We start from the raw sequence: 25056 nt of genomic DNA on the forward strand, positions 1-25056 counted from the left end.
ACCTGATTACAGCACAGTGATTAAGGTACAGATATAGATTAAGATTAGGATGTACTGATATGACCAACAAAATAAAATTAAAGTCACCTTTCTAACAGCTAGTGATTTACAAAAGATCTTATACTTTGCAAAAGTTGGAGTTGAGCAAAGCTTATTCACATTTTACTATTATTCCAAAGCATTTAGGCTCATTCCATCTCATCCATTTTCATGGGAGCCAGGCAACTACACACCTTTGAAGTAATGGCCTTGATCCTGATTCTGAAAGCACTTGTAGAAGTTTCACATGCGTGGTTCACTATGTACAATAATGAGTTATTATTGTGAGTTATTTACCATGGAAAAATCAAGCACATGGTAAATATCTGCAGGAAGCTTAATGTCAAATACTTGTCCCACTTTGAATTTTTTCAGTCTCTGAAGGAATCTTTTACAGAACCGTCAATCGCACTGAATGGTCATTCTCAGACAGTGAGAAGTGCAGTTGGAGCCAGACTCTTCTTTCTAGGGAGAGCAGCTCCTTTGCCATAATTAGAGGCACTGAAGCACCCTCCACAAAACACAGTCGTTTCTTTAATAAGTGACACTGGACACTATCTCAGCCTACAGCAGCTTTCTCAGTCTGAAACACAAAAGCAGTCAAGTCTCAAAAACTTCAAAGACAGCTTTTCATTTTATTTTCTCCTTGATCCACTGATAGAGCAGTTCATTTTCCTGAATTTTGTAAAATGACTTTTTCACTCATCAGACCTGTGTAACGAATCACTGTCTCAATCACCGAATTTCCCGTTTGACTCATCCGCTTTTCTTTGGCCTTTGGGTAGGAAGCTTCACATTCGAAACATTTTCTAAATTCACTTTTGTGAACTCTTCTCCCTCAGTTGCTCTTTGTTCCATTTTAAAAAATAATTGCATTTCCTGCAACATAATGTGCTAGTTTCAGGATTGAAAATTTCATCAGAAGCCAGAATTTTTTTCTTAGATAGAGCAATGTCTTTTCTTTGAAAAGCACCATTTTATAGCACACTATGGGTTATAAAATGGCAGCAAATGCTGAGATAACATTTTTCCAGAATTCTCAGTTTCATTCTACTAACTTAGAACAGCTTTTTCACTAATAAGACATTTGTACTCTCACATATATTGTTTTGCTTTTTGCAGTCAAAGATTTTCTCTTTTTAATTTTGCTGCTGCAGTATATTCTAAGATAGTACCTCCTCTGAGGAAAACTCTTTAACGAGACAGAATTGTCAATAATCCTAATATTTTTCAATGTTAAAAAGGCTTGAAGGGTATAAAGTTCCATTCCTCCAAGCTTTTTCTACCTCAAAGCAAAGAGGCCAACTTCCCATAGGTATTCCCTGCAGGGAATGTACTTCATCCTTGTCAAGATGTAGGAACAAACCCCATAATATGAGTTGTATTTCCAACTGGGTATATACATTTCCAGGTATACCACTCAATAATGTACAAACCAGAAAGCTGCAGAAGCTCAGAGCATAGTGAACTCATACACAAATGTGCTCCAGAAGAGCATACAACGGGCTACATTATGATCTTTGCTTACTGAGACCAACTGGAACAGGAACACTGTCATTTTATATTGACAGTGAAATGCAGCTGAGGGGAGTCTGATCACTGTTACTTAAGTTTTATGCAGTTGGATTTACCATCTTCTTTTGTATGATAGCAGATGTTAGCCTACTTCCTTAGCTGGTAAGGTTAGGCATCAATCTTCAAAAGAAAAACAAATGTAAGCAGGATGGTGATCGCTCCATAGAAAAAGGAAGGGCTAAAAAACAACACAAAGCCAATATAAAGCATGTGGTCCCAAAGAAATAAAGTCAGATCTGTTTGATCAAAACTGCCCAGACCCTGAGTCAGAACCGTTTCACAAACGTGCGCAAGGTTGACAAGGTTCAGAGCCTCAGCTGCCTTTTGCCTGGCCAAATACCTCCTTTCTCCTGCAACCTACCACGCTGCTTCTCCTCCCGCTCGGTTCCGTCACCTGTGTTTCCCATGCGGGCTCCCCCTCTGCCCAAGGTTCACAATCGCCCTGCCACGTTCTGCAATGCACCCGTCCCGCTCTGTCACCTCTTCCTCCTCAGCTGTGTCCCACCTACCACGGTTGCTTCCCTCTGTGGTCTGGGGTTTCCTTCCCAAACACAGGGAGGCCAGAGGGAATAGCCAAGGTCTGGCGGGGCGCAGAGCCCTGAGGGAGGGGCTGTGCCCAGGTCCAGCCTGACCTTCCACCAGGGCAACCCAGCTTTAATCACCCAGCTCTTCACAAAGACAGCAAGACCTGGAGAGCCCACAGGCTCCTCAAAAAGGGAGAAATGAACCTGGATGCTTTGTTCCAGCAAATACAGCTCACAGAGAAGCAGGCGGGAGAGAAAAGGCGCCTCATCCAACAAGGTCTGTGGCAGCGCTGACCGCACTTAATGGCGTCTCCATTTCTCGGGGGGACAGAAATGGCCCCCCTCCGCTGTCATGAGGGGAGTTTGTCCATGAAATCTCGTCCAGCTGCTTCTTGCCAAAGCCATGTTTTTGTAAGAATGTAACTTTAATTAATTGAGCACACATTTTTACATTTTTTTGTTGTGTTGCAGCTAAATCTGACATAAATAGAAGTTATGAAAAAATTAACCAAATAAAAGAAGAGCTGAGCATTGCAAAAATGAAATTAGAAACTAAGGTAAGCAGGCATGTTTATAGTATACATAATAATGAAATACATTATATTTACAAACAGATGACCTGTTCTTTCGGGAACAGATTCGTAAACCCTTTCAAGGAGTAAACTTCACCTGCTGAATAACACGGCACTGAGAAACTTTCACTGTGCATTTCTGTAGTGAAAAAAGGTTTCCTCCCACAAATCTCGCCTTTCAGGCTGCCCTCTGGCTGTGTCCAGGGAGCAGCTCACCTCAGGGGTAGGAGTATTTCCAGGTAGCACTTCCAAAGAGCTGGGAGACATGGCCACCAAACTGTTCCAGTGGGTGTGAGCAGCCCTGTCCTAACGATCCTGTAGCTTCTTACAGCACGTTCCTTCAGAGGCCCCAAAATCACTCCTTCATTGCCCGCTACTGCTCACTAAGGGCCTTTCACAGAAAATACATGGAAACATTCCCTTTGTTTACTTCACAGGATCTTGACTCATATACTGAAGACCTTCCTGCAAGCCTGGGCTCACAGGGCTCACAAGGCCGAAAAGCTTTTCTAGGGATGCTGAAGACAGAGAAAAGTTTCTGAATCTATTTAAAGTTTTTAAGATTTTGCTATGCTTTGCCTTTAATCAAACTGCAAAGATTTTTATATTAAGCTTCCAGTTTTGCTGAACTTTTCACCATTAACACCTGTGGTTACAAATGATTTGAAAATCCATTTGCTTGTGCCTGAAAACAAAGTTTAAATATCATCCCCTGTGCTGTTAAGTATCTGCGCTAGCAGAATGTGTATGCACAACAGGAAAGCACATCAAGGTTCATTTGAAGTCAGAGCTGTTGTATCCTATCACTTAAATAAATATCTTCGAGAATCTTCAGGGCATTACCTCACGTAGTTGTGAAAATAAATGTTTGGGGAATGATTTTCATCCTTCAAAAACCAGGCTCTTCTGCCTTTTTTAAAAGACTAAGTAATATACATAATAAATACCAACAAGGGGGTCAGAATAAAAGTTAACTCATTTACAAATATTTACTGGTTTCAAATTAAGTTTATAATCATGCAAGCAGTTATTCACGTGCTTGCATTTATGCATGCCACAATCTCAGAGCCCAAAAGCGCTTTAAAATAATAACTGATTTAACCAACATAAATTATATCTGGGAGTTGCATGTTAGGTAAAGCCCTTCGTAGTCATGCTCATAAATTTATTTATAAGCATCACAATTTTAGGTTTATACTACTAATTTGTTATTGATGTATTGTGATTTATAATCAGGGTTTATGTGGTAGGTATAGAAGGTCCCAGGAGCAGAGCCATTATTGTAAATGACTAATGGGAAGAGCTGAAGTACTAGTTCTAATTAAATCTTATGTGCTTTACCCACCAGGATTAATATTATTCTCACTGACATCCACAAAAATATATTTTACTTGCTTGCTTAGTCTGACATTTATCCATTTATAGATAGGAATTTGTACAGAAAACAGTGGAATGGGAAAATGCATTTCAATCAGACTATATTCAGGTTTAAAGATTATACAGCTATTGAAATTATTTAAAGTAATGTATTTTTCAGTACATGAATTAAGTTTACATATGTCTACGATAGTTAATATAATTCTGTTCAGCTAATGCTGTTCAGTTTGTCCCACACCAAACAAGTACATTTCTGTATAAGCGCACATATCCAAGCATGTGCATACACAGCAGCCTGACCAAGCAGATGAGACGGAGTTCAAAAGTGGTTTGACATCTATTTCACACAGACTACCCGTGGCAAATCAAAGGTTCCTAAGAAACGCTATTTTTTTCCTCCGTTCTGTAAAATCAGGTAGCATGTAATTAGAACCTGAATTATAGCATTTTGTTTTTCACGGCTTAATGGTTTCTTAAAAAAAAATCTGTTGCAAATGCATAGGTTAAGCTGGCATCTTACGAATGGAGAAACTACACTGCAGCTAGTTATGTTCAGTAATATCAGTACAGTATAAGGGCATGTACTGTCTTTCAATTAATATGTAAAACAAATATTTCTGAGGCAAGCACTTCCTGGACACTTAGCATGCTGGACATATCAGGGATGAGGGAAAAAATCTGGTCTTTTTTATTTTTTGCCAGCTGTCACATTCTAGTCTTAAGCCACTTGATTCCCCTATCCTTCCCCTTTTTTATCAGACGCACTTCATCTACACCATCTCCAAAATCATCTACGTTATTTCATTTAACAATCTTTTCACTTTAACCTCTGTCATATCACTATTATTTGATCTCTTCTGCTTCTGCACACACAAATGGTCATAGATCAGCCTGACTATTCAATTTCCTTCCTGTTACTTTGCCCCGTGCCTTTCCAGTCTGGGCCACTCCACTGACTTGACTTTCCCTCCTCCTTGTTCTGAGTATTACGGTCTGAGTCATTCTCTTGACCTCCTTTTCTCCACTTCATCAGATGAATTATTCTCATCCTTCAAGACTCTTCAATGCTCAGCTGTTCCCTATTTATCTGCTCTTACAGTTTATCCCACCATTAACTTAACATAGGTTAGACAATGATACAGTAAATGCACTGGAAAATTGAGAGGTGGTCTTCAGAAAGTTTGAAAATTAAATGGTCGAACAGTATTCTCTTCTACCAGATAAATTACTGTTTAAAAGTAATAAAAATAAAACTATACGTAAAATAGAAGTTTGGGGGTTAGGTGGGTTATGGTCAAACTGTCTTTAACCAATACACTGATCTCCATGAGACTTTGTTGGATAAGAATTCCAGAAATTGTTCTCAGAAAAATATGAGCATATCCCTCCCTCCTCCTATGCAATAGTAGCATTACAGAGTTGATGATGTGCACAGCCATTCGGTCAGAACAATGATGTTGGACCCCTACCCTCCAAATATTGTGTTCTCTGATTTAGTACATGATGAGCTTTACACAATTAGATGGAGGACACTGTATTATGTTGGCTAAAATGTCCCAAGTGATCAATATTTTTCCTGGGTTTAACCTGAAAAAATGTCTCCTAAACTGAAAAGACTTGAAAAAGCTGTTTTAGATAGGTGGACCAGCACTAAACATGTTGTTTAAAGAAAGGATACTTTTCAAAAGATTAGTGATATATTGGAAGAATATTGCTTTTACTAATCCAGCAGATAGGCCAGCTGTGTTTCGACTGGACCAAGACCCTTATGTGCAACATCATTAATTGTACATATCGTGTATATGAATCAATAAAACAATAATCTTCATAACTTTTTTTTCTCTTGAAAGGTTCAGCATCTGTCTGAAAAACGGTTCTATGCAGAAATTCTGAAGAAACGTGAAGACAGCTTAGAAAAACAGAAAGCTGAACTTATCAATCAAAAAACCAGCCTTCTTAAAATCTTTGTATGTTTCCAGCTATAGTATTCAGACAGCTCTTTTCTCCTGTAGGAGCCTAGACAGTTTTAACATTTGAAAATATGGAAAAAGTAAAGTTTTAAATCTGGAAAATGAGTTTTTGTTGTTGTTTAGTTTTTTGTTTGCTTGGGTTTTCGGATTTTGTGTGTAGTGGTTTTGTGGTTTGTTTGGATTTTTGTTTAGTTGGTTGGTTTTACTGTAGCATGCTTAACAATGTAAATGATTATGTTTAATTTAAACCATGATCAACGTATGCTGCATTTTCTCTAAAAAGCTGATTCCACATTCTTGATTTCCTTATCTAATGTCTGCTGTTATGTGACTGTACTCCAATTCTGAAACATTATTTCCTTTAGAAAAGAAAACTAGGAAAGTCTCACCTTAAATTGGACAGCCTCATCCACAATAAAACATATTGAGAAGGATCAATGGAAAAACTCAGGGAGGCCAACACCACATTTTAGGGATCTTGATACAGAGATACAGACAACAAGCTTTTCAGTTCTCCGTTGTGCTAACCTGAATATTGGCTTCCTCTTACTTCACTGTGGATCCTTGGATCTGTAGATACTCAGAAATGCCACAGATGAGTAGTCTTCTCAGCATTTCTTCAGCATCCAATGCATTCCCAACCTAAGCATACAGGGAAAGAAAGAAAAATAAGTATTATTAAGAATCATAGAAAAAAATATTTAGCTGCAAGAGCTAAGTATCCTTTGAAGAAGTGTGGAGTTTCTATTAATTGTAACCAGTCAAGTTGGATATATAGGTTATCATTTCTTTCTTCCTGTACCTAGGGGTGATTTATTTTTATTTAATTTAGCAATCAATTAATATTTTTAAAGGAATTTAATATTGTGTTGCTCGACTGAATTTTTTTTTTTTGCAGAAAATGAAACAGTCACTTCCTATCAACTATAGCTTTCTTGGTAGTTTACCAAGGGAGGTAAAGTCTACATTCTGCAGAGGAACGAACACGTTTATTTCTTTTTCAATAACAATCTACAAAAAGAGTGGTGACACTATGCTACTGACTTGAAACAGAACTTTCTACTAATTTCAATAAAGAGTTCAATAGAAAAACTGCTGGCACGAGTCTGGAACATAATTTATTGATTTTTTTAAAAAATGTGTTATTATTAAGAATACATCCTTCACTTAAAAAAAAAAAAAGCTTAAAACAGACAGAATTATAGAGCTGCAGACCATTTTCATGTCCTCATAAGTCACAAAAAATAAATAATATATTAATACTACAAGTCTAAGTCTAAACAAACAGTCTGCCTAGCTAACAAAGACTTTCTTTTCTTTTTTTCACATAAACATTCAATTTTCCTTTTTTTTTTTTTTTTTTCCAGGCAAATTCAAAGAGAAAATTAGCTGAAGAAGAAGACAATTTTACTAAAGAAGTAACAGAGTTTACCAATGAGTATGGTCTAACAAGTAATAGAGATCTTCTGATTAAAAAAAAAGTCAAGACTGAAATAAATGACTTGGAGAAAGAGGCAGCTCTGTTGAAAAATGGTAGGTCTTATATTAGACTATTTTATCTTGGATTACCAGAGAATGAATACAAATCAGTAAAACATAGCTGTGCAAAACAATAATTTTAATTCCATACCCTTGCTGTCTGGAATTTCCTCTTAGCAATAAAAATGGAGAGGACATTGTCTGAACTACCACGCTACACAAGCAGAATTAAAGCCTGTCCTTGTGCAAAACTGCACAAGTGGTTCCCAATGTCTAATGTGAACCAGCGCAGGGGTGCGCTGTCATACATAATGTACTGTATTTGATTTGCAATACTTATATTCACAAGCTATGCAAGCTTCTTTAGCTTCAAAAGAATTATCTGCACAGATGCCTTGTAAGATTGGTCTTTTACTGCTACTATATCTTTGAGTTAAGAGAGAGAATATGAGATTTCTCAGAACAGAGAGCCAGACTGAAAAGCAATCCTTCAGCGAGGAAATAGGAGTCATCATAGATCACAAGCTGAACATGAGTCAATGACATCAGAATGCCAACACCATACTGAGACATAAACATAACTCCGACCTCTGAGACATGCAAAATAATCCTTCACTCTATTTAGGGCAGTTAAGCTCTTAGCTGGAGTACTATACATCTAGTTTTGAATGTTGCACTTCAAGAAAAAATGTGGACCAGCTTGAGCGAATCCACATGGGACCAGTGAGGGTGATCAGAGATCTGGAGAACAAGAGAAGAAAAAGAAATTAAAGAATTCAGACCATTTAACCTATGGAGGAAAAGACTGATGGAAGATGGATATCAGTCTTAAATATTTAAAGGGCTCTGTAAAAAGGAAATTAATATATTCTCCACACCTATAGTGAGCTGAATAAAAAGTAAAAAATGCAAACCACAATAAGGGAGGGTCTGGCTGGGTGTTCAGAAATCTTTCCAGGAAGAACAGTGAACAGTTGAAACACTCTGCCTTAGGAGATTCCATCACCAAAGGAGTTAGGAGTCTGCAGCACCAAAGGTCTTTAAGAACAGGTTAGACAAGCGTCTGTCAAAAATCCCAGAGGATCCTGCCTCCAGGAGGAGGAATGCAGGAGATGACCACTCAGAGTCCTTTCCGGTCTCATGATTCTACAAGTCAAGTGCCAGCATTTTGAATTCCCTATTTCTGATATAAAGTTACTGAACTCTGACTGTCCATTTGAGTTTCTTGGTGATACCTTCTTTCTGTGTTTCCTGTGGCTCTGATTCTCATCTACAACTGAAAATCAAGCCTGTATTGGGAGGCACTCGATACTTTTAAGGATTAATTTTTACATATTCAGGCAGATCTGATTAGTCAAATGGTCTCTGAAAGATTAGAGCAGTAGGACATGAAAGGTGACTAATGTTCTTCTCTGGGTTTTTTGCTGTCTTGATTCTACCCTTTTAAATTGCATCTTTTTTAAGGTACAATTTGTCTGTCTTTCTATCTGCTATACTCTCGAGCACACTGATGACACTAGGCGAGTTTAACTCATAACAAGAAAATTACATGAGGACCTCCAGTTGTCAGGGAAACAATTACAACTAATTCCAGATGTTGTCAATGGTCAGGTTCAAATGTTCATAACACTAAACAAAATACACTCTTCTTAGTCCTGCTGAGAGGTGTTTGTTCACCACCTATTCAATAAATGTTCTTCCTTTATGACTGAATTAACTCTAAAGCAAAACATTATAAATTATTTTTATAGTCAAAAAGATATGTCAAACATCTTAATAACATAAAAAAATTCTTTCATAGATATGTATTCATTATAGGACATATAATTTCCTGTGAACTGGATTTTATGCAACATTTTAGTTTTATGTTTAAGGTTCTTTTTTGCTAGATTGGTAGAAGCAGTTAGGACTATTTCAGATTATATCTTGAAAGCTAGAACTGCAATGCATTTTAATTTAAAATACTTTTTTTTCTTAGAAATGGAGTCAATGGAACATAAAAATGTTCAGTTAAATGCACTCCAGCTGGAGAAGAACGAATTAAAGCAGTATTTATTTACCCTCCAAAGCGAACTCAAAGGTGTGCCTGATAATCACTTGTTATGATGATTATTTGTGGCTTGGCAAATGCTTCTGAAAAATGTTTTCTGACAAGTTATTTTTCTCAAGAAAAAGAAGCAATGGAAAGATGACTTTCATATATTTTTATATATTGTTATAGACATGGTTATAACAAATATTATGGATTTCAATACAAATTTTTTTAAATGTTAGTGATACTGAGGTCTACAGATGTGCTGAATCATAACCTGTAACTGAGAAGTGAATTTTTACTTTTGCTGGTAAGACTTATAATTAAATGGAGAATTTAATGTTTCAAAGTGAACTTAAAATCAATATAAATATTGTTTAAAACTCATTAACCTATAAATAAAGAATGTAATTAAAATTTAAATGTTTAACAAGCCGCATGGCTTGGACTGATAAACACACATTTGGCCTACGTGCTAAACCTCTGTCTAGTAAATTCAACTGTCATCTCTTTACTGATATTTATGTGTTAGTATATGAAAGTCTGTGCATAAAAATATAAAATAAAGAAGTCTACATGATAAAGCTTTGTTGAATATGCAGGAAACCACATAAAAGAAACAACTAAATCGATATAGAGGGAATCAAGAAAGCTTCTGTGTCAAAGGTGATCACAGGCAATACGGATGATTTTGAAATTTGGATAAAAATGTCATCTAGAAGTTGTTTAGTAACTTTTTTTACAAATGTTTAATTAACATGTCACAGTAAGAAAGCTAAGAAAGACCATAAATATGGTCATAAATTATTTAGGAAAAGGAATAAAATTTTCTAGAAGATTGCAATATGCATACCAATTACAATAATAAAATAATTCATGTCTTTATTTGGATGTCTTTACCCTACGAACAGCTTCACAAAGAGGCATTAGAAAAGATAAATTTAGAAAATGTAGTAAGTCTTTGAATATGGATGATTAATATATATTTATAAGGTAATTGTTATTTTCTGTTTAGACCTTGAGAAAGTAATCAGGGAAGCTGAAAGAATGACAAAGGATTTAGAAGCAGAAAAAGTTAAAGTCACTGAAAAACCTCAGAATGATCCTGAATGTTTAAGGTAAGAATCTCATTGCAATGGGGTGCATTTGCCACAGGAGCCTCCTTGTGTCAGGTGGCCTTGTACTGAAACGACTAAACACAGATTTGTTTCCTCTGCGACCCTTCCCATCAGTTCTAGTTTGCCTTCTAATTAAGCTACTTTAGAATAAAATTTTGAAGATTTAACCAAGAAAGAAGACCTCGCAAATATTGTTTCCTAGGAACTGAGTGGTAACCACTCATTTCTTGTCATTTTGCTCATCTGACGTGTATGCTTTCACTATATAACAAATAATGTAATGTTTTCAACAGAATGACTTCCCATGCAGAAGGCCCCATATCACCACATTAACCATCTTTCTCCTGTTTTATAGTGACCAAGATGAAAGTGCCTGTGGATATTTTAAAATATTTAAAAGACAATGCAAAGGAAATTCTCCTAGAAAAGCTGGCCCAAAATATTCTCTAACAAAGATCATTAGAGAAAACACATCATGTTTTCTTTTCTATACATTTATTTCTCAGGTTTTGACTAAAATAATCTGTTGTTGTTTTGAAAGCTTTCCATAGAAAAATCAAATTTTGCAGAGAACCCTGAATATTTTTCTGAGACACGATTTGGTAATGGCCCATTTTTTGCTGACTGTCATTTTTTGAAAGAAAATTATATATCAGCCCTATATACTAACTCTCTACAACTTCTTACATGGTGTTGAGACATGGCCAAAATTCCTTCAACATAAAAATTAGTTACCTCACAACTCTGCATACAGCAGCAAAAATTTTGCATTCAACATATACATAGAAGGCACAGTGTAAATAACAATAACTTCAGTAACTCTGTAAGACAGCATGCTATAATTCAGTCTTTTACATTATTCATTCCATCGTGATATATTGGGTTTTGTGATACCTGAGGTTGTCAGCTACCTTCTAAATAACATACTGCCCTTGGAGTAGTTTACTGCCATGATGCTGCTTAATATTTAAATTGGTGTAATTAGTTTTCTATAACAGGTTTCCTGTTATAGATGTAGCAAACATTTTATTACTTTAAATGCCCTGCTCTGCCCCTGATTGCTGCGAGATCCTAAGCAAATCATTCGAACCCATGTATATCTGTCTTTCTATGTAGTGAAATTAACTCACAGCTTTGTGGAACAATACTTGGTTTTATCCAGGGGAAAACACAACAGTGGATAAAATATATTAAATTCCACTAACTACAAAACTAGTATGTGTCATTTACCACCAAAGCAAGAAGAACTATGAGATTTTTCAATTTCATAAAACATGTCATTTTGTGGCAAATATAAGCTTAGATTAGGACAAGAGAATATGGCCTCAAGTTATGGTAGGGAAGGTTCAGATTGGATATTAGGAAAAATTTCCTCATGGAAAGCGTTGTGAAGCATTGGAACAGGCTGCCCAGGGCAGTGGTTGAGCCACCATCCCTGGGGGGGTTTAAAAGACATATAGATCATGGAATCATAGAATGTCTTGAGTTGGAAGAGACCCACAAGCATCATCAAGTTCAACTCCTGCCCCTGCACATGACAACCCCACAGTTCACACCATGTGTCTGAGGGTGCTGTCCAGTCTCTTCTTGAACACTGTCAGGCTTGGGGCTGTGACACCTCCCTGGGGAGCCTGTTCCAGTGCTCCAGCACCCTCTGGGTGAAGAACCTTTTCCTAATGTTCAACCTAAACCTCCCCTGGCACATGTTCCTGCCATTCCCTTGGGTTCTGTCACTGGTCACTAAAGAGAAGAATTCAGCACCTGCCCCTCCTCCCCTTGTGAGGAAGGTGTAGACCACGATGAGGTCTCCTCTTCTCCAGGCTGAACAAACCAAGTGAAAGGATGAGGCTCTTAGGGACATGGTTTAGTGCTAGAGTTAGATTACGATTGGACTCGATGGTCCACGAAGATGATTAAAGGAGTGGAGCGTCTCCTGTATGAGGAAAGACTGAGGGAGCTGGGTCTCTTTAGCTTGGACGAGACTGAGGGGTGACCTCATTAATGTTTATAAATATGTAAAGGGTGAGTGTCACAAGGATCCAGCCAGGCTCTTCTTGGTGACAACCAATGATAGGACAAGGGGCAATGTGTACAAACCAGAACACAGGAGGTTCCGCTTAAATATGAGAAGAAACTTCTTCAGAGTGAGGGTGACAGAGCCTGGCCCAGGCTGCCCAGGGGGATTGTGGAGTCTCCTTCTCTGCAGACATTCAAACCTGCCTGGACACCTTCCTGTGTAACCTCATCTGGGTGTTCCTGCTCCAGTGGGGGATTGGACTGGATGAGCTTTCGAGGTCCCTTCCAATCCCTGACATTCTGTGATTCTGTGATCTTAAGGGACTCTTCCAACCAAACTGATTCTATGATTTGATAATTGCATCTAGTGCAAAATGTAAAGTGCTCCTACAGGTAACGTTACCATCACAAGAAGCAAGTTCTCCTTGACATGTAATAGTATGTTGAAGACATTTTCTTCACATTGAAATATTTTTCATTTCAGATACTGGACAAAATCTAGGACAGATTTTCCTAGATCATACTTCTATCTTGTTTTCAATCTCATATAGACTCAGAAAAGCTCAATACTTTATAGAGAGAGATAGCCCTGAACAAATTACCTTGGATGCCAGAAGCAACATAGCTGTGTTACTGCACTTCCATGTCAGCACTAATAGATTCTGCTTTTCAATAGAGGCACACAGGCAATCCTCATTTGTCTACTTCTGCATGTCATAGCACTGTGCTGTTTAGAATTATCCCAAACCCTATCACAAACAACTCTATCTTTTTTTTTTTTTTTTTAAACAAAACCCACTCATCACTTTTTGATTTGGACTACTGAATTAAGAGAATCAAAGGGAATGTAAAGTATTATATGCTATAAATAGTATGGGTATCCCCTGGAGGTACCTGATTACCTTCCAGTCCCTACAAAGAAGTCCTCAAGAAGATGGAGTAAGGATCTGCATGGCACTGCACAGGGGGAGAAGAAAAGGCAAAAAGCAGAAGAAATAAGAGGGATTTAGAATTAATCTAAGGAAACACTTTTTTATCATGAGGGTAGTATAGCAAAGGAAAAGGTTACCCAGACTGGTTGCATCGTTTTAATCCTTGAAGGTTTTCAGACTTGACTGGATAAAGGCCTGAGTAATCTACTCTGACCTTGCAGCTGACCCTGCTTTGAGAAGGACGTTGGGCTAGGTGACCTCCTGACATCTCTTCCAGTCTGAAGTATCCAATGAACCAATTATCACTGTGGATTGCACAAGGGGGAGAAAACAGCCCATAGATCAATACATATGAACCGGCTTGTGCCTACACTGCTCAGAGGCAGCATTATTTGCAACAAACATCATCTCCGCACTTCCTAGCATTTGGTGAGATCATGTCTACTCTAGTCCCTTTGTAGTGTCTTTGTGACATTAAGATATAATGTCATGTCTATACACATACTTTCCATTCAAAATGTGTGAAATCCTTCAAGGAGTTACATCCAGTGCAGCAGAGTGATGGCTCAAAATGACAACAGCTGCCCCGTGTGTCGCAGACCCTATGAGGTGCCACAGGAGCGTTTGAGGGACAGTGGCTGCCACAGCAGAGCACAATAGTCTCTCTGGAGCAGATCTTGAGCAAACTACCCTGGCCACTCCTGTGGTTGCCCTCTGAAGGAATCTGACAGTAAAGAATCATTCAGTGTCAGTGAGAAAAACTGGGTACCTGCGGTGAACCAGGAAGCCCTCTTGACAGTCTAGATACGGCTTTGGCACTTGGAAAGGACCTTTTGCAGCCAAAGTACCAATTAATGTGATCTTACATACACTAGTGTATCTCTTAATTGCTTTGGTCTTGCTAAAATCAATGTGGTTGAACACACTGTGTTTGAGAAATAACCCTTTTTACCTAGCAAGATAAGCTTTTTTCTCCCATAAGGAATGTACTGCAAGAAAATAATTTCACTTTATACTTAAAATAATATTTAGTATGTATAAAGATGATAATATTTTGACACAAGTAATGTGGATCAAAAATACATATTTTCCTATGAAATAAGCATAAAATATGATTATTTTTCTTACAGAGCAGTAAATCACACCACTCTTTACACAGTAAAAATACTGATGTTTTTAGTGCTTCCTTAGAACAAATGTGAGAGACAGCATCAATAACCTGACATATGTAGCTCCCAGATCACCCTGTAAGTCTGTTATTGTATCACATACCTAGTCCCAGCTTAAAAATCAATATCAAAAGTAGCTGGTAAGGCAAAAATCTTCATTACAATTAAGTATATATCTTAAAGTAAATTGCATTTCGGCTGAAGAGTGTAGCCAGCTAATTCAAATTACAGCACTTCATCTTTGATCTGAGAGAAATGCCCTATACTATGTCTGCAGTTTCATAAAATTTCTCCCAAATCCATCAAAGTATTATATAAGGTCAAGAGAAGCACACACCAGTAATTCCAATAGCTGTTGGCGCTGCTGTTATAGGCTCATAGTAGCACATATCAGATACAGGAGAAAGCTAACCAAAATTCAAATGTTAAGCACAGATACAGTTATGGATATGACAGTGTACCCTCTTCTTCGAAGCAGGCACCCTGCAAATTGTGTTTCATTATACAGGTGCATAATTCAGCAAAATATTAAGAAAAGAGGGCTTTTTTTTTTTTTTTCAGAAAAGAGCTACAATTAAAATAAAAAGCTTTATTTTAATCATATGCTCTGCCAAAGCCAACCCCAAACAAAAAACAGCAGGAAAGAGCTTTGGCATCAGCTCTCTTGAGTCGTGTTTCCCTGGCAAGTAGCATCACTTCAGTGGAACAATACAGGACTCCAGCAGAGACTAACAGATACCAGCGAATTCCTAGCTATGCCATTTCACTATTACATTAATTCAAATTACTTACTATATTAATTATCTTCTTTCACAGTTTAATTTTAAATTTATGTGTTGCCTTATGTGAAGCAACCTAGAAATATTTTTAATTACAGTTTATTTAGACTAAGAACAGGCGGTTTCTACCTAAAATTGATATTTTTCACACTAAAGATGGTCTAAAACTAAATTCTATCTTTGAAACCTGAATTTATGTTTTACTTCAGAAAAACAGTAGCAAAAGGGAAATGCATGAAGTCAGCTTACTTTTTAAATAGTTCAAGGCTTTGTATACTTGCCTAATTCCTAAAAAAATAGTGTTGTTTCTTATACTTCAAAATACAGAAAAAGAAACTTCATTACCAAAATTAGGAAAGAAAAAGTGATGCTTTCTTTCATACAAATCATATGGGAAATATGTTCATTAGAGCTGAACAAATGTTTCATGCTAACAGCAGACTGCCTAAGGCCGTGCATGGTTCTGGTGGCTTAAAAAAATAGTTGCAATTTAATTTTATGTTAACTTTTATAATCAAGAAATATCAATCTCTGGAGTAATATATGTGGTTCAAAATGAGTTTTTTAATGACAATCTCCTCATCAATTTTTTAAGATTTTCTTTTTAATAGTAGTACCTAGTGGAACTGTTATAGTTTGAATGATGTTAAAACAGGTTTCCATTGTAAATTGCAGTATGGATTTACAAAAAATAGATCAAATCTGACTAATGGTATCTTCCTTTGATAAGGCAGCCCATTGGTTAGACAAAGAAAATGCAAATGCCATCCCTCTAGACGTAAAAGTATTTGATGTTATCCCATCTGGGAAACTACTAGTTAACCTGGGGAAGACATATTAAAATTAATTAAGGAAATTACTAATAGCAACAATACTGATAGGTCTGAAAAAAGAAAATTCTAGGGCTGGAAGAAGGTAACTACACTTACAGCTGGTCTTGCTTAATGACTCAAAAAATTACTCTGAAATAGTGGTTTAAGACAATAGTGTAAAACAATTGAAAAACTCTAGACCTTGTAAGCTGTATTCACTGAAAAAGAGGATGGATATAATTATATACAGGTGATGTACTTGTACACAACAGGGGACTTCAATAATAGGTATCTGAAAGAAGAGAAGAGAGGCCTGAGCATGCCACCTTACCAAAAATCAACTATAAACATAAAAAGTAAATATAGCTGTAGAAAAAAGCAAGAGGTATTTCCAACAAAAACCAGGAGGGTGTAAGAATATTCCAAACAAATCTCTCACCTACTTTTCAAGAAGGATGCATTCAACGTGGAAGATGAGCAGAGAATGGAGAGCCCACAATGCAGATGGAAACAAGGACATTTTAAAATCCTTTCTAGCTCCGAGAAAATTCTGTAGTTCATGTGAAGCAAAGCAGTAGAGACTAGAGATACTAATTTCAGCAATATGGTAGATGTATTAATAAATCTGGATTGAGATCAAATTTTGCCTGTACAACAGAAAAATCAATATATTTGAACTAGAAGGATCATTGACCCATATTTATCCCATATTTATTTTCCCTGACTTTCAATAGGAATCTTATTGACCCCTAAAAACAGTTTGATGTCTCTGATTCTTCTAAATTTTTTCCTATGTAACTTGTACTTACAGTTCCCACACAAAACAGTCCAATTAACTTTGTTTTTCTATCTGCACAAAAGCAAATCGCACTCTAAATGTGCAATTTAATTCAGTGTGCCTTAACCTTTCCATGCTTATTCAACCGTAATAATATATTACTTAAAACTTCTTGTAATGTTTTATGTATTTGGGGAATAGAAATTAAACAAACAAACCAACCACCAAAGAATAACAAAAATACCCAAGACCTAGAACTACTTTCATAAACAGTTGCCTGAAAACATCTGCAAGACGCAGGCTTTAATCAAGGATAGTGATGTATTTTACAATCAGCATTTGATCTGATCCAAAACACTAAAAGCTGAAATTTTCTAATTTTACCTAAGGTATTTCTAGTTATTTTAATTTACATTTAATTACCCTTGTTATGTAGCCTAGTACCCTGTTCACTTGCATGTTTCATCTTCTTGCTAGCATTTATCACTTCTAGATCACTTTCTTAATTTTTATTCCATTTCTGCTCCATGAAGCACAGGCTTTTATAATTTATTTGTTCAGCTCAAGTGCTTGAATTTGTTTTGAGATACTGAACTCCATTTAAGACTAATTTTCTCCCTTCCTCAATCAGTTGATAATAATCTGAAATTTATTGACTTCTTCAGCTGTATCAATAGCATTTTCTGTTTAGTAGTGTCAGTAAATTGTAAATAGCCAGCAAAATCTTGCTCTCACTGTAGAAACGTAGACATTAAATCAGTACCGGTACTGAACTGAGACCGAATGACCTCAAAGCATTAGCTCTACTTTGGTGTGAGACAAGAAGCTAAAGTCTTCTATACTTTTCTTCAGACTCAGTATCTTTATGATAAAATCCAGAAAATCAACATACATACTCTCAAGCTTATATGTAACTTCTTACGGAACTTCACTTCATACCATAAATTCTATGCCCTGTATATCAATGTCAAGCAATTCTGTTTTATAGCACACTCTAGTGTTTCTCCTCATATTTATGGTTAAAAAAATCAAAGAGTGGTCATAAACAAGGCAAACAAGAATGAAAATAATGTTTCGCTTGTCTCAGCAAAACATAACCAAGAGACAGTGTGCTCCTTCTGCACCCCCAATAACCAGATAGGGTTAAGACTGTATAGAAGACCATAATATTCACCCTGCCTTCTACACAAACTATTTCTTCTTTGAGGCCTCTTTACCTAAAATTATTCTTGGAATGCACATCCTGGCTACTGAACTCTTGATCCAGTAATTTGAATCTGAACATTCAAAGATTTCAGAGAAACCTGTTTGACAATAACATAATTTTCATCATAGCTCAATTCATAATACCAGCATGTATTGATTTCACAATTATTTTTCCCATTTGCCTTCTGCACATACAGCTGAAAATCAAGAAGAGTGCATTTCAGCCACGAATGCCAATGACATTTAATAGCTGTGCTCATTTCAAAGCTGCAAAATTGATTATTTTCTGTGATCTCCTCCTCCTTCATCTCTTTGTCACTTGTGCCATTCAAGAGTAATGGAAAATGGACCACTGAGAGCCCCGTCTAAGGCGAGCTAGCATCCAAAAATGCTTATGCTGTGGTCCCACCTACTTGATACAAGGCTCAGTTTTACTGTTGCTATTTATCTTGGGTGTTTGTCAAAGGAGTAGTCAAACCTCTTCACAAACAAGGCATTTCAGCTCCAGTTGTTCATTAGAGCTCGTTACCTGTAATGCTGTAAACTACCAATACTCTGTTAATACAATGCAATGAATTTTTTAAAAGATACACTTATTGCCATCAGGGAGACCCAAATTCTAAAAATAAAAACAATGGACAAGGAGAGACAAAGACTGATGTCATTTTTCACAATATTTATTAAGATATTGGCTTTTTATCATAGTCATAAGGAGGGTGTAATTGTCAAATTAATCCTTGTTCTGGCAAAAGGTACATCTCTTTCCACTTCCAAAGGTGACAGAAAACTTGTCCTCCATCTAGACAGTATAGTTTAATGAATAATTGGTTTGCACATTCGATCTGATAGTGGAAGGATGAATATGAATATCCTGCTTATCTTAAATGTAAAATGAAAAAGCTAAATCTGCTTACACGTTAAACATTTTTTGAATAGTTCCATTGTCTCACATTCCTTCTGGTAAAACTTCATCATTTATTCAGTAACTCAGGCGTCTCCAATGCATTAATTGTGTAGACTATAACCTAACAGACAGACCTTGTTTTGTGAGTATAATATTCCTGGCACATACTGTAATTATCTAGCTTCTAAATAAGAAAGAAGGAAGACCTGAAAGCAGAATCAATTGATTAATGTGAAAATTAAACACCACATCAGAATGAATATCTTTTATCACCACTACCCCATGCTATGTAAGGAGCTGTGCTGTCACCACATTTGAAAGTTTTAGAAAATATTTTAAATAAAATTTTAAAATTCATAGATGTTGCCGTTTCAAAGCACATCATCAATAGTAATTAATTCACAATCCCAAGACACAGATAAGCAACATTTGCTGCTTATCTTCTGGTTGTTCTGTCCTTAGTGTACACCTAACACAGACTGGTATCATGCTTGGCCTGACAACCCGCAAACAGACTGTGCATCAATTTTACAATGTGGAAGACAATGGGAGAGCATTTTCTCTGAGATTAGCAGGCTGTGGCTTTTCCTGAAGTAAATTGGGCAGCTACTACAATCATTGATGCACAAAATTTAGGTGTCTACTTTTTGCAGGACCAATGTCTTACATGTTTCCCAAACACTGATATTTCCCTTGGAAAGTGTTTTTCTACAGACGTTTTTTTCCCAATTAAACTGCATTATTTTCTGGTTCTCAAAACTCGGAATTGTGAGCCTGGTTTGTAGACAGTGTTAGGTAAGTCAAGTCTTCTGCCTCTTTTCATTCTATGAAAACATTTGGAGAGGAGCTGCAGTGTTTCAGGAGCCACAGCAGTTGAGAATCCCATTGCTAGGGTTTGTTTTGTTAATTGTTTCTGTATGGCAAAAATCAGCCAAGAGCTGTTTGTAAAAACTGCTTTATGCCTCAAAGAGCCAAAGGAAGTTCCAGCCCTGCAAGCACTGCTGCTCTGAACATCTCCACTCATTTAGGAAGAGCAAACTGCACACTACAAGTTTTTTTGCTGTCCACTTCCCATGGATGCAGAGCTTGCTCTCTGTATGGTCCCGGCTCCATGCTGTCTGATTTCCTAACAGGTTTCATCATTAAGCTACTAATATTTTGCATTAAAAATGATTTAAAATAGTATTTTTACAGAAAATGGCTACTAGTTTCATTTAGGCTATGATATAATCTTGAAAGAGCTGAGAAAAAGTCTATGCTCTTTTTAATGCAATAATCACTATATTAAAATCAGTCCTTATTGTAGCAAAATTAGAGAATTCCTGGCTGAGACTATTGGGAAACAGTCAGTTAGTGCTGAAGAGTAATGGGAGAAGTGAGGAGACAACAACAGCAAAGAAATCTGTGGAGGGGTTCGGAGCAACACTGCACAGGAACGGCTGCACAGGGTCAGGCAGAAGATCGATCTAATCCAACATTCTGTCTGCACCAGCGGCTACAAGCAGATACTGAGGGAGAGTAGGAATAATAACATATGGCCCTTCCTAAGTATCAACGTTTAAATTCACTTGTTTAATAAGGGAAATGATGACTAATGAGGCCATAAATCTTTCATGGTTTATGAAAACAACATGGTCCAGAAATTTGTCTAACAAAGTATTTAGTCAAGATACACTTTGCAAAAACCCCAAATGTCATTTTCTGAATTTACTCACGTTGCATTCACAACTGCTGGTGCCAAATGAAATCGCACTATATTGCAGGAGAGTAGCAGGGTGAAGTGCCAACTATAATACAAAACCAGCAAACCAAAATGCTGATCGTGCAGATAGATCAGTGAGGGTTTTCTCACATATGACAAATGGACAATTGGGACCAAAGCTGAAAAAAATAGTTATCCAACCACCAATTCTCTAACCCCAAAATTTATTTTGGTTTTGGACACAGGCTTAAGAAAGAATTGGAAAATTGCAAAGATGATGATTGGGAAAGTATCTGTGAGACTCTTCGAACAGAAATTGAAATTCTGCAGATGGTATGCCGTTTTAATGAAGGATTCTAAGTGTTTGATAACTTTAGTTTTAAAGGTGTAATTTAAGATGTTCAGCAATGATTTAGATAAGCAGATTTTTATACTATACACACAGCCAAACTTCTTTGCATTGCAGGTGCACTCCAATTCTTATTTGTTTTAGTCTATTATTTCCAAATACCCAGGAATATAATTTCTCACAGAAAAGGGAAGCACAGAAAAGAATTTAAAGATACATTTTTAGCACAAGAAAGCCATATTTGGGGGACTAGTACTAATCATTAACTTCTTGAAAGCTGCAAAAGATCACACATCTAGGAGCTAAATTAATCTGTACCTCCAGCTGTCAATTCAATGGAAGATGGAAATATGGAGAAATAGGACTATAATAGTATCCTTTTCATATAATATTTTATTTTGTCCACTCAAAAATTTGTTTTTTCTCTAAATGTCAGCGCTAACTTCAATTTCTTGATTGCCAGTCTGTGTAACAATACAAAGATAAAAAATATTTTCAAGTCCAATTTTTGGGAAAAAAAAGGCTTTTTAAGGTTCATTTCAGATGCCCTGATTGAGCTGTGTGAAGATGCAGCTGTTACTCGCATCCATACCAGAATAACAGTCATGAGAAATCTGTATTACTCACTTTCAAGATCAGTTTCAAGTTTCTGTTAGAAGAATATAAGTGATACAATATAATTATATAATGTATATATATAATAAAAAAATATATATAATAATGTAACTGTAAAGAACACAGTGAACTCAGATTTCATTTTCCAGAATTAAATTATTTCTCTTTTCCAGAATCTATCACAAAAAAGGTCTTTGAACAAGTGAAGAGTATGTCACTTATGATATGGAGTATCAGAAGATAGTCTTTGAGTATATTTAAACCATTTTACTCAGGGTCTATCAGGTTTGCTTCTATTTTTTTGTTTGTTTGCTTGTTTGATTAAACCACAGTTTGCATCTGCCTTTGCTTTTCATTAAAATAAAATTTTGTTCATTTTAAAGGGGTGAGATTTTTATGTTTTTCCTACAAATTCAACAGCCATCCATCTTCAGTTTCCTCTTCGTGTCCATGAATGGACAGTACATAGTCCGCTACACATACAGGTGAGTTCCTATATTACTGGCTCTGTTCTCTGTACCGTTTTTTACAATGAACGCTCTCCTATTTTTAATGTAGTGCTGTGGTCTTGAGAGACAGACTGCTATTACCATCAAGAAATACTTAACAGAAGCTGTGGCTATTTAGTTTATAACTTGATAATGCAATCCTGTAACAAGCTCTTTGAACCAGCTCAATTCCAGCAACGCTGCTTAATAGTCCAGAAGATTTTCCAAATCTCCTGAGCAGCAGATGCCTCCAGTGCTGGTTAAGCCAGTCCATTACTTAACACTTGCCTTCTGATCATCAGAAGTCTTCTTTTCTTCCTCTCCTACAACCCACAGAATACTGAGTGCTATCTTCAGTGCTTGACAGCAAAGATAAAACTGTATTGTAAATGAAAAGTTCGCATTTCTAGAGAACTGGGGCAGAATTCCCATTAAATAAGGAACCCTATTCATTCAAGCATGTAGGACAGACAACTGCTGCAGCAGTTCCCAGCCCCATAGTAGGAACTGACTTTAAGATTCAAGTGCGTACAAGGAGACCACATAAAAACATTCCCAGTTGCAGTGCACTCTGGTCATTGTCTCATCACATCCAATTGTGTGAGCAAATAATTTTCAATCTGATTCCCACCCGGGGGGTCTGGGATGGATAATTGTTCTTCACTAGTTCGTTTACACCCAGAGCTCTCCAAACTACAGAGGGTATCTGCCACACATAAAACTGCAAAAGCTATTTTATTAAGAAGGGAGAAATAAATCACTTTTGGGAGTTGACCAAATTCTGCCTGTGATGGAGAAAGTTTTTCCTCTTGGGACACAGCTGCAGTTTGAAGTCTGGCAAGGTTTGGTCTGCAGCACTGGTACCAAAGAGTATTCCGATCCACTGGGTTAAGGGGGATAATTCCAAGAGGTTGGAACTGTCATTTTTAATAACCAGTGCTGTTGGAGCTGACATCCTTGTAAAGCCTTTTTGTCTCTTCCTTAAGAGAGATCCTCTTAGGTTGTGCTTAATTTCAAAGAACTTATACCCTCTGACTTCTGTGGGACCATCTGACTCTTTTAAAGTGAGGCAACCACTGCTTGTGGGCTTTGATCAAATTCAGAGCATATTGTGACACGATACAGTTGCGTATCAGAGTGTCTACAGACAGCTAAAGCAGAACTGTTTCTAGGTTTAATTGCTGGAAACAAATATAAATTGGGGATTTGCTAGGATGGCTGAGTTTATCCTGATCATTTTATTCATTTATGGGAGCTTGCTACGCTTAAATGTGTTCATTAATCAGCCAGGGAAAACTTACTTTTAAGCTTTGGGTTTATCCACTTATAGGTGCTTTTATTTACAAGAATCATTGTGTCTCTTTTGCCACGGTCTCATATTTACGTAGTTGTTTATATTAAATATTATATAGTTGTGTATATTAAATACTTAGACATGACATAAAACAGAACTCATTGGCTTACACCAGCATTCTACATTTACATTTCAGTTATTGCTATGAACAATAGCATCCAATAACTATCAATAAATAATATAAATTAATGTCCCTAAGTGGCCTGAAAAAAACATCTGGGGGGAAGAAATACGATAAGTCATTTTCAGAGATAACTTCCGATTCCAGGAAACTTGCTGCACCTTCAGTTTTGGCAGAGGGGGAAGTTGTTTTTTTATTGGGAGCATGTTTTGTATTTAATAGCTGTAAAGGTCTAAGTTCTTGATTATTGTAGTAGAATTACAACATAAATATAGCAAAATTTGTAATAACTCAAATGGCTAAAGCTCTCAAAATCAATATAGCAACAAAACAAGAATAAAGTTCACCAAAAAAAAGTGAAACAGAAATCAATACAAATCCTATTGGGCTAAACAAATCCCTCAACGGCTCTGAAAAAACATAATGCCAGACTAAACCAGCTGCTGCAGAGTGAATGTAAAACACACTAATTTCTCCAAGCATAAAAATACATTTGTCACCATTGCCTTGTGACTAACGTAATTTGAGACCAATATAACAGTTCTGTTTGGAAGACTGAAACTAAAAATTAAGCAAAAGTTTGTGTTTTGTGGGTTTTCTTCAAAATTCCCAAACCAGGGATGATTAATCTTTTAAAAAATTAGTGCAAAAGAACCAAATCTTTTGCCATATTTAATAAATATGTTAAAGGAACAGAACATTTCGAAATTGCGATGAAAATGCACACATACTCGTTATGAATAAATAAATTATTTCTAAGACGACATAGTACATAATGTTTTTTAAAATTTAAGATTATATACCTTGCATATGAGAGACTAAGAGAACTTCTGAGGCCAGAGGAAGTAGTTGTCCCTATTTATGGCCATAAAAATGATTAATTAGACACATAGAAATAGTTAAAACAGTCAGTGAGATAGAGGAACATAGGCCAAGAAAGAAGTTATTATTCTAGAGAAAAAAGCTGTATGGAAAACTATCCATACTTCTGTATTGGACCTGGGAACAGTTTCTTTTTAGGATTGATAGAAAAAAACCTCATTCTTGCAGAGACTCAGAGAAACATTGAAGATTACTAAATTTACCTGGTAAGGAATGGTATTTGCCAAGCGCCAAGACTTGATGAACTGCAGTTTTGTCTCAGG

The 25056-nt window shown here is 36.6% G+C and overlaps 1 protein-coding gene across 1 annotated transcript; it reads left to right on the plus strand.

Annotated features, from left to right (window-relative positions):
- The first annotated feature begins 2219 nt into the window (after nt 1-2219).
- CCDC172 (coiled-coil domain containing 172) lies at nt 2220-22252 on the plus strand. Its single transcript, XM_065843977.2, has 8 exons — nt 2220-2415; nt 2610-2695; nt 5938-6054; nt 7425-7590; nt 9515-9616; nt 10584-10686; nt 21230-21317; nt 22122-22252. The coding sequence occupies exons 1-8, from the start codon at nt 2337-2339 to the stop codon at nt 22152-22154; spliced, it is 774 nt and encodes a 257-aa protein (XP_065700049.1). The 5' UTR covers nt 2220-2336; the 3' UTR covers nt 22155-22252.
- The last annotated feature ends 2804 nt before the right edge of the window (nt 22253-25056 follow it).

The sequence above is a fragment of the Patagioenas fasciata genome, chromosome 8 (assembly GCF_037038585.1).
Source record: "Patagioenas fasciata isolate bPatFas1 chromosome 8, bPatFas1.hap1, whole genome shotgun sequence".
NCBI classification, from domain to species: Eukaryota; Metazoa; Chordata; class Aves; order Columbiformes; family Columbidae; genus Patagioenas; species Patagioenas fasciata.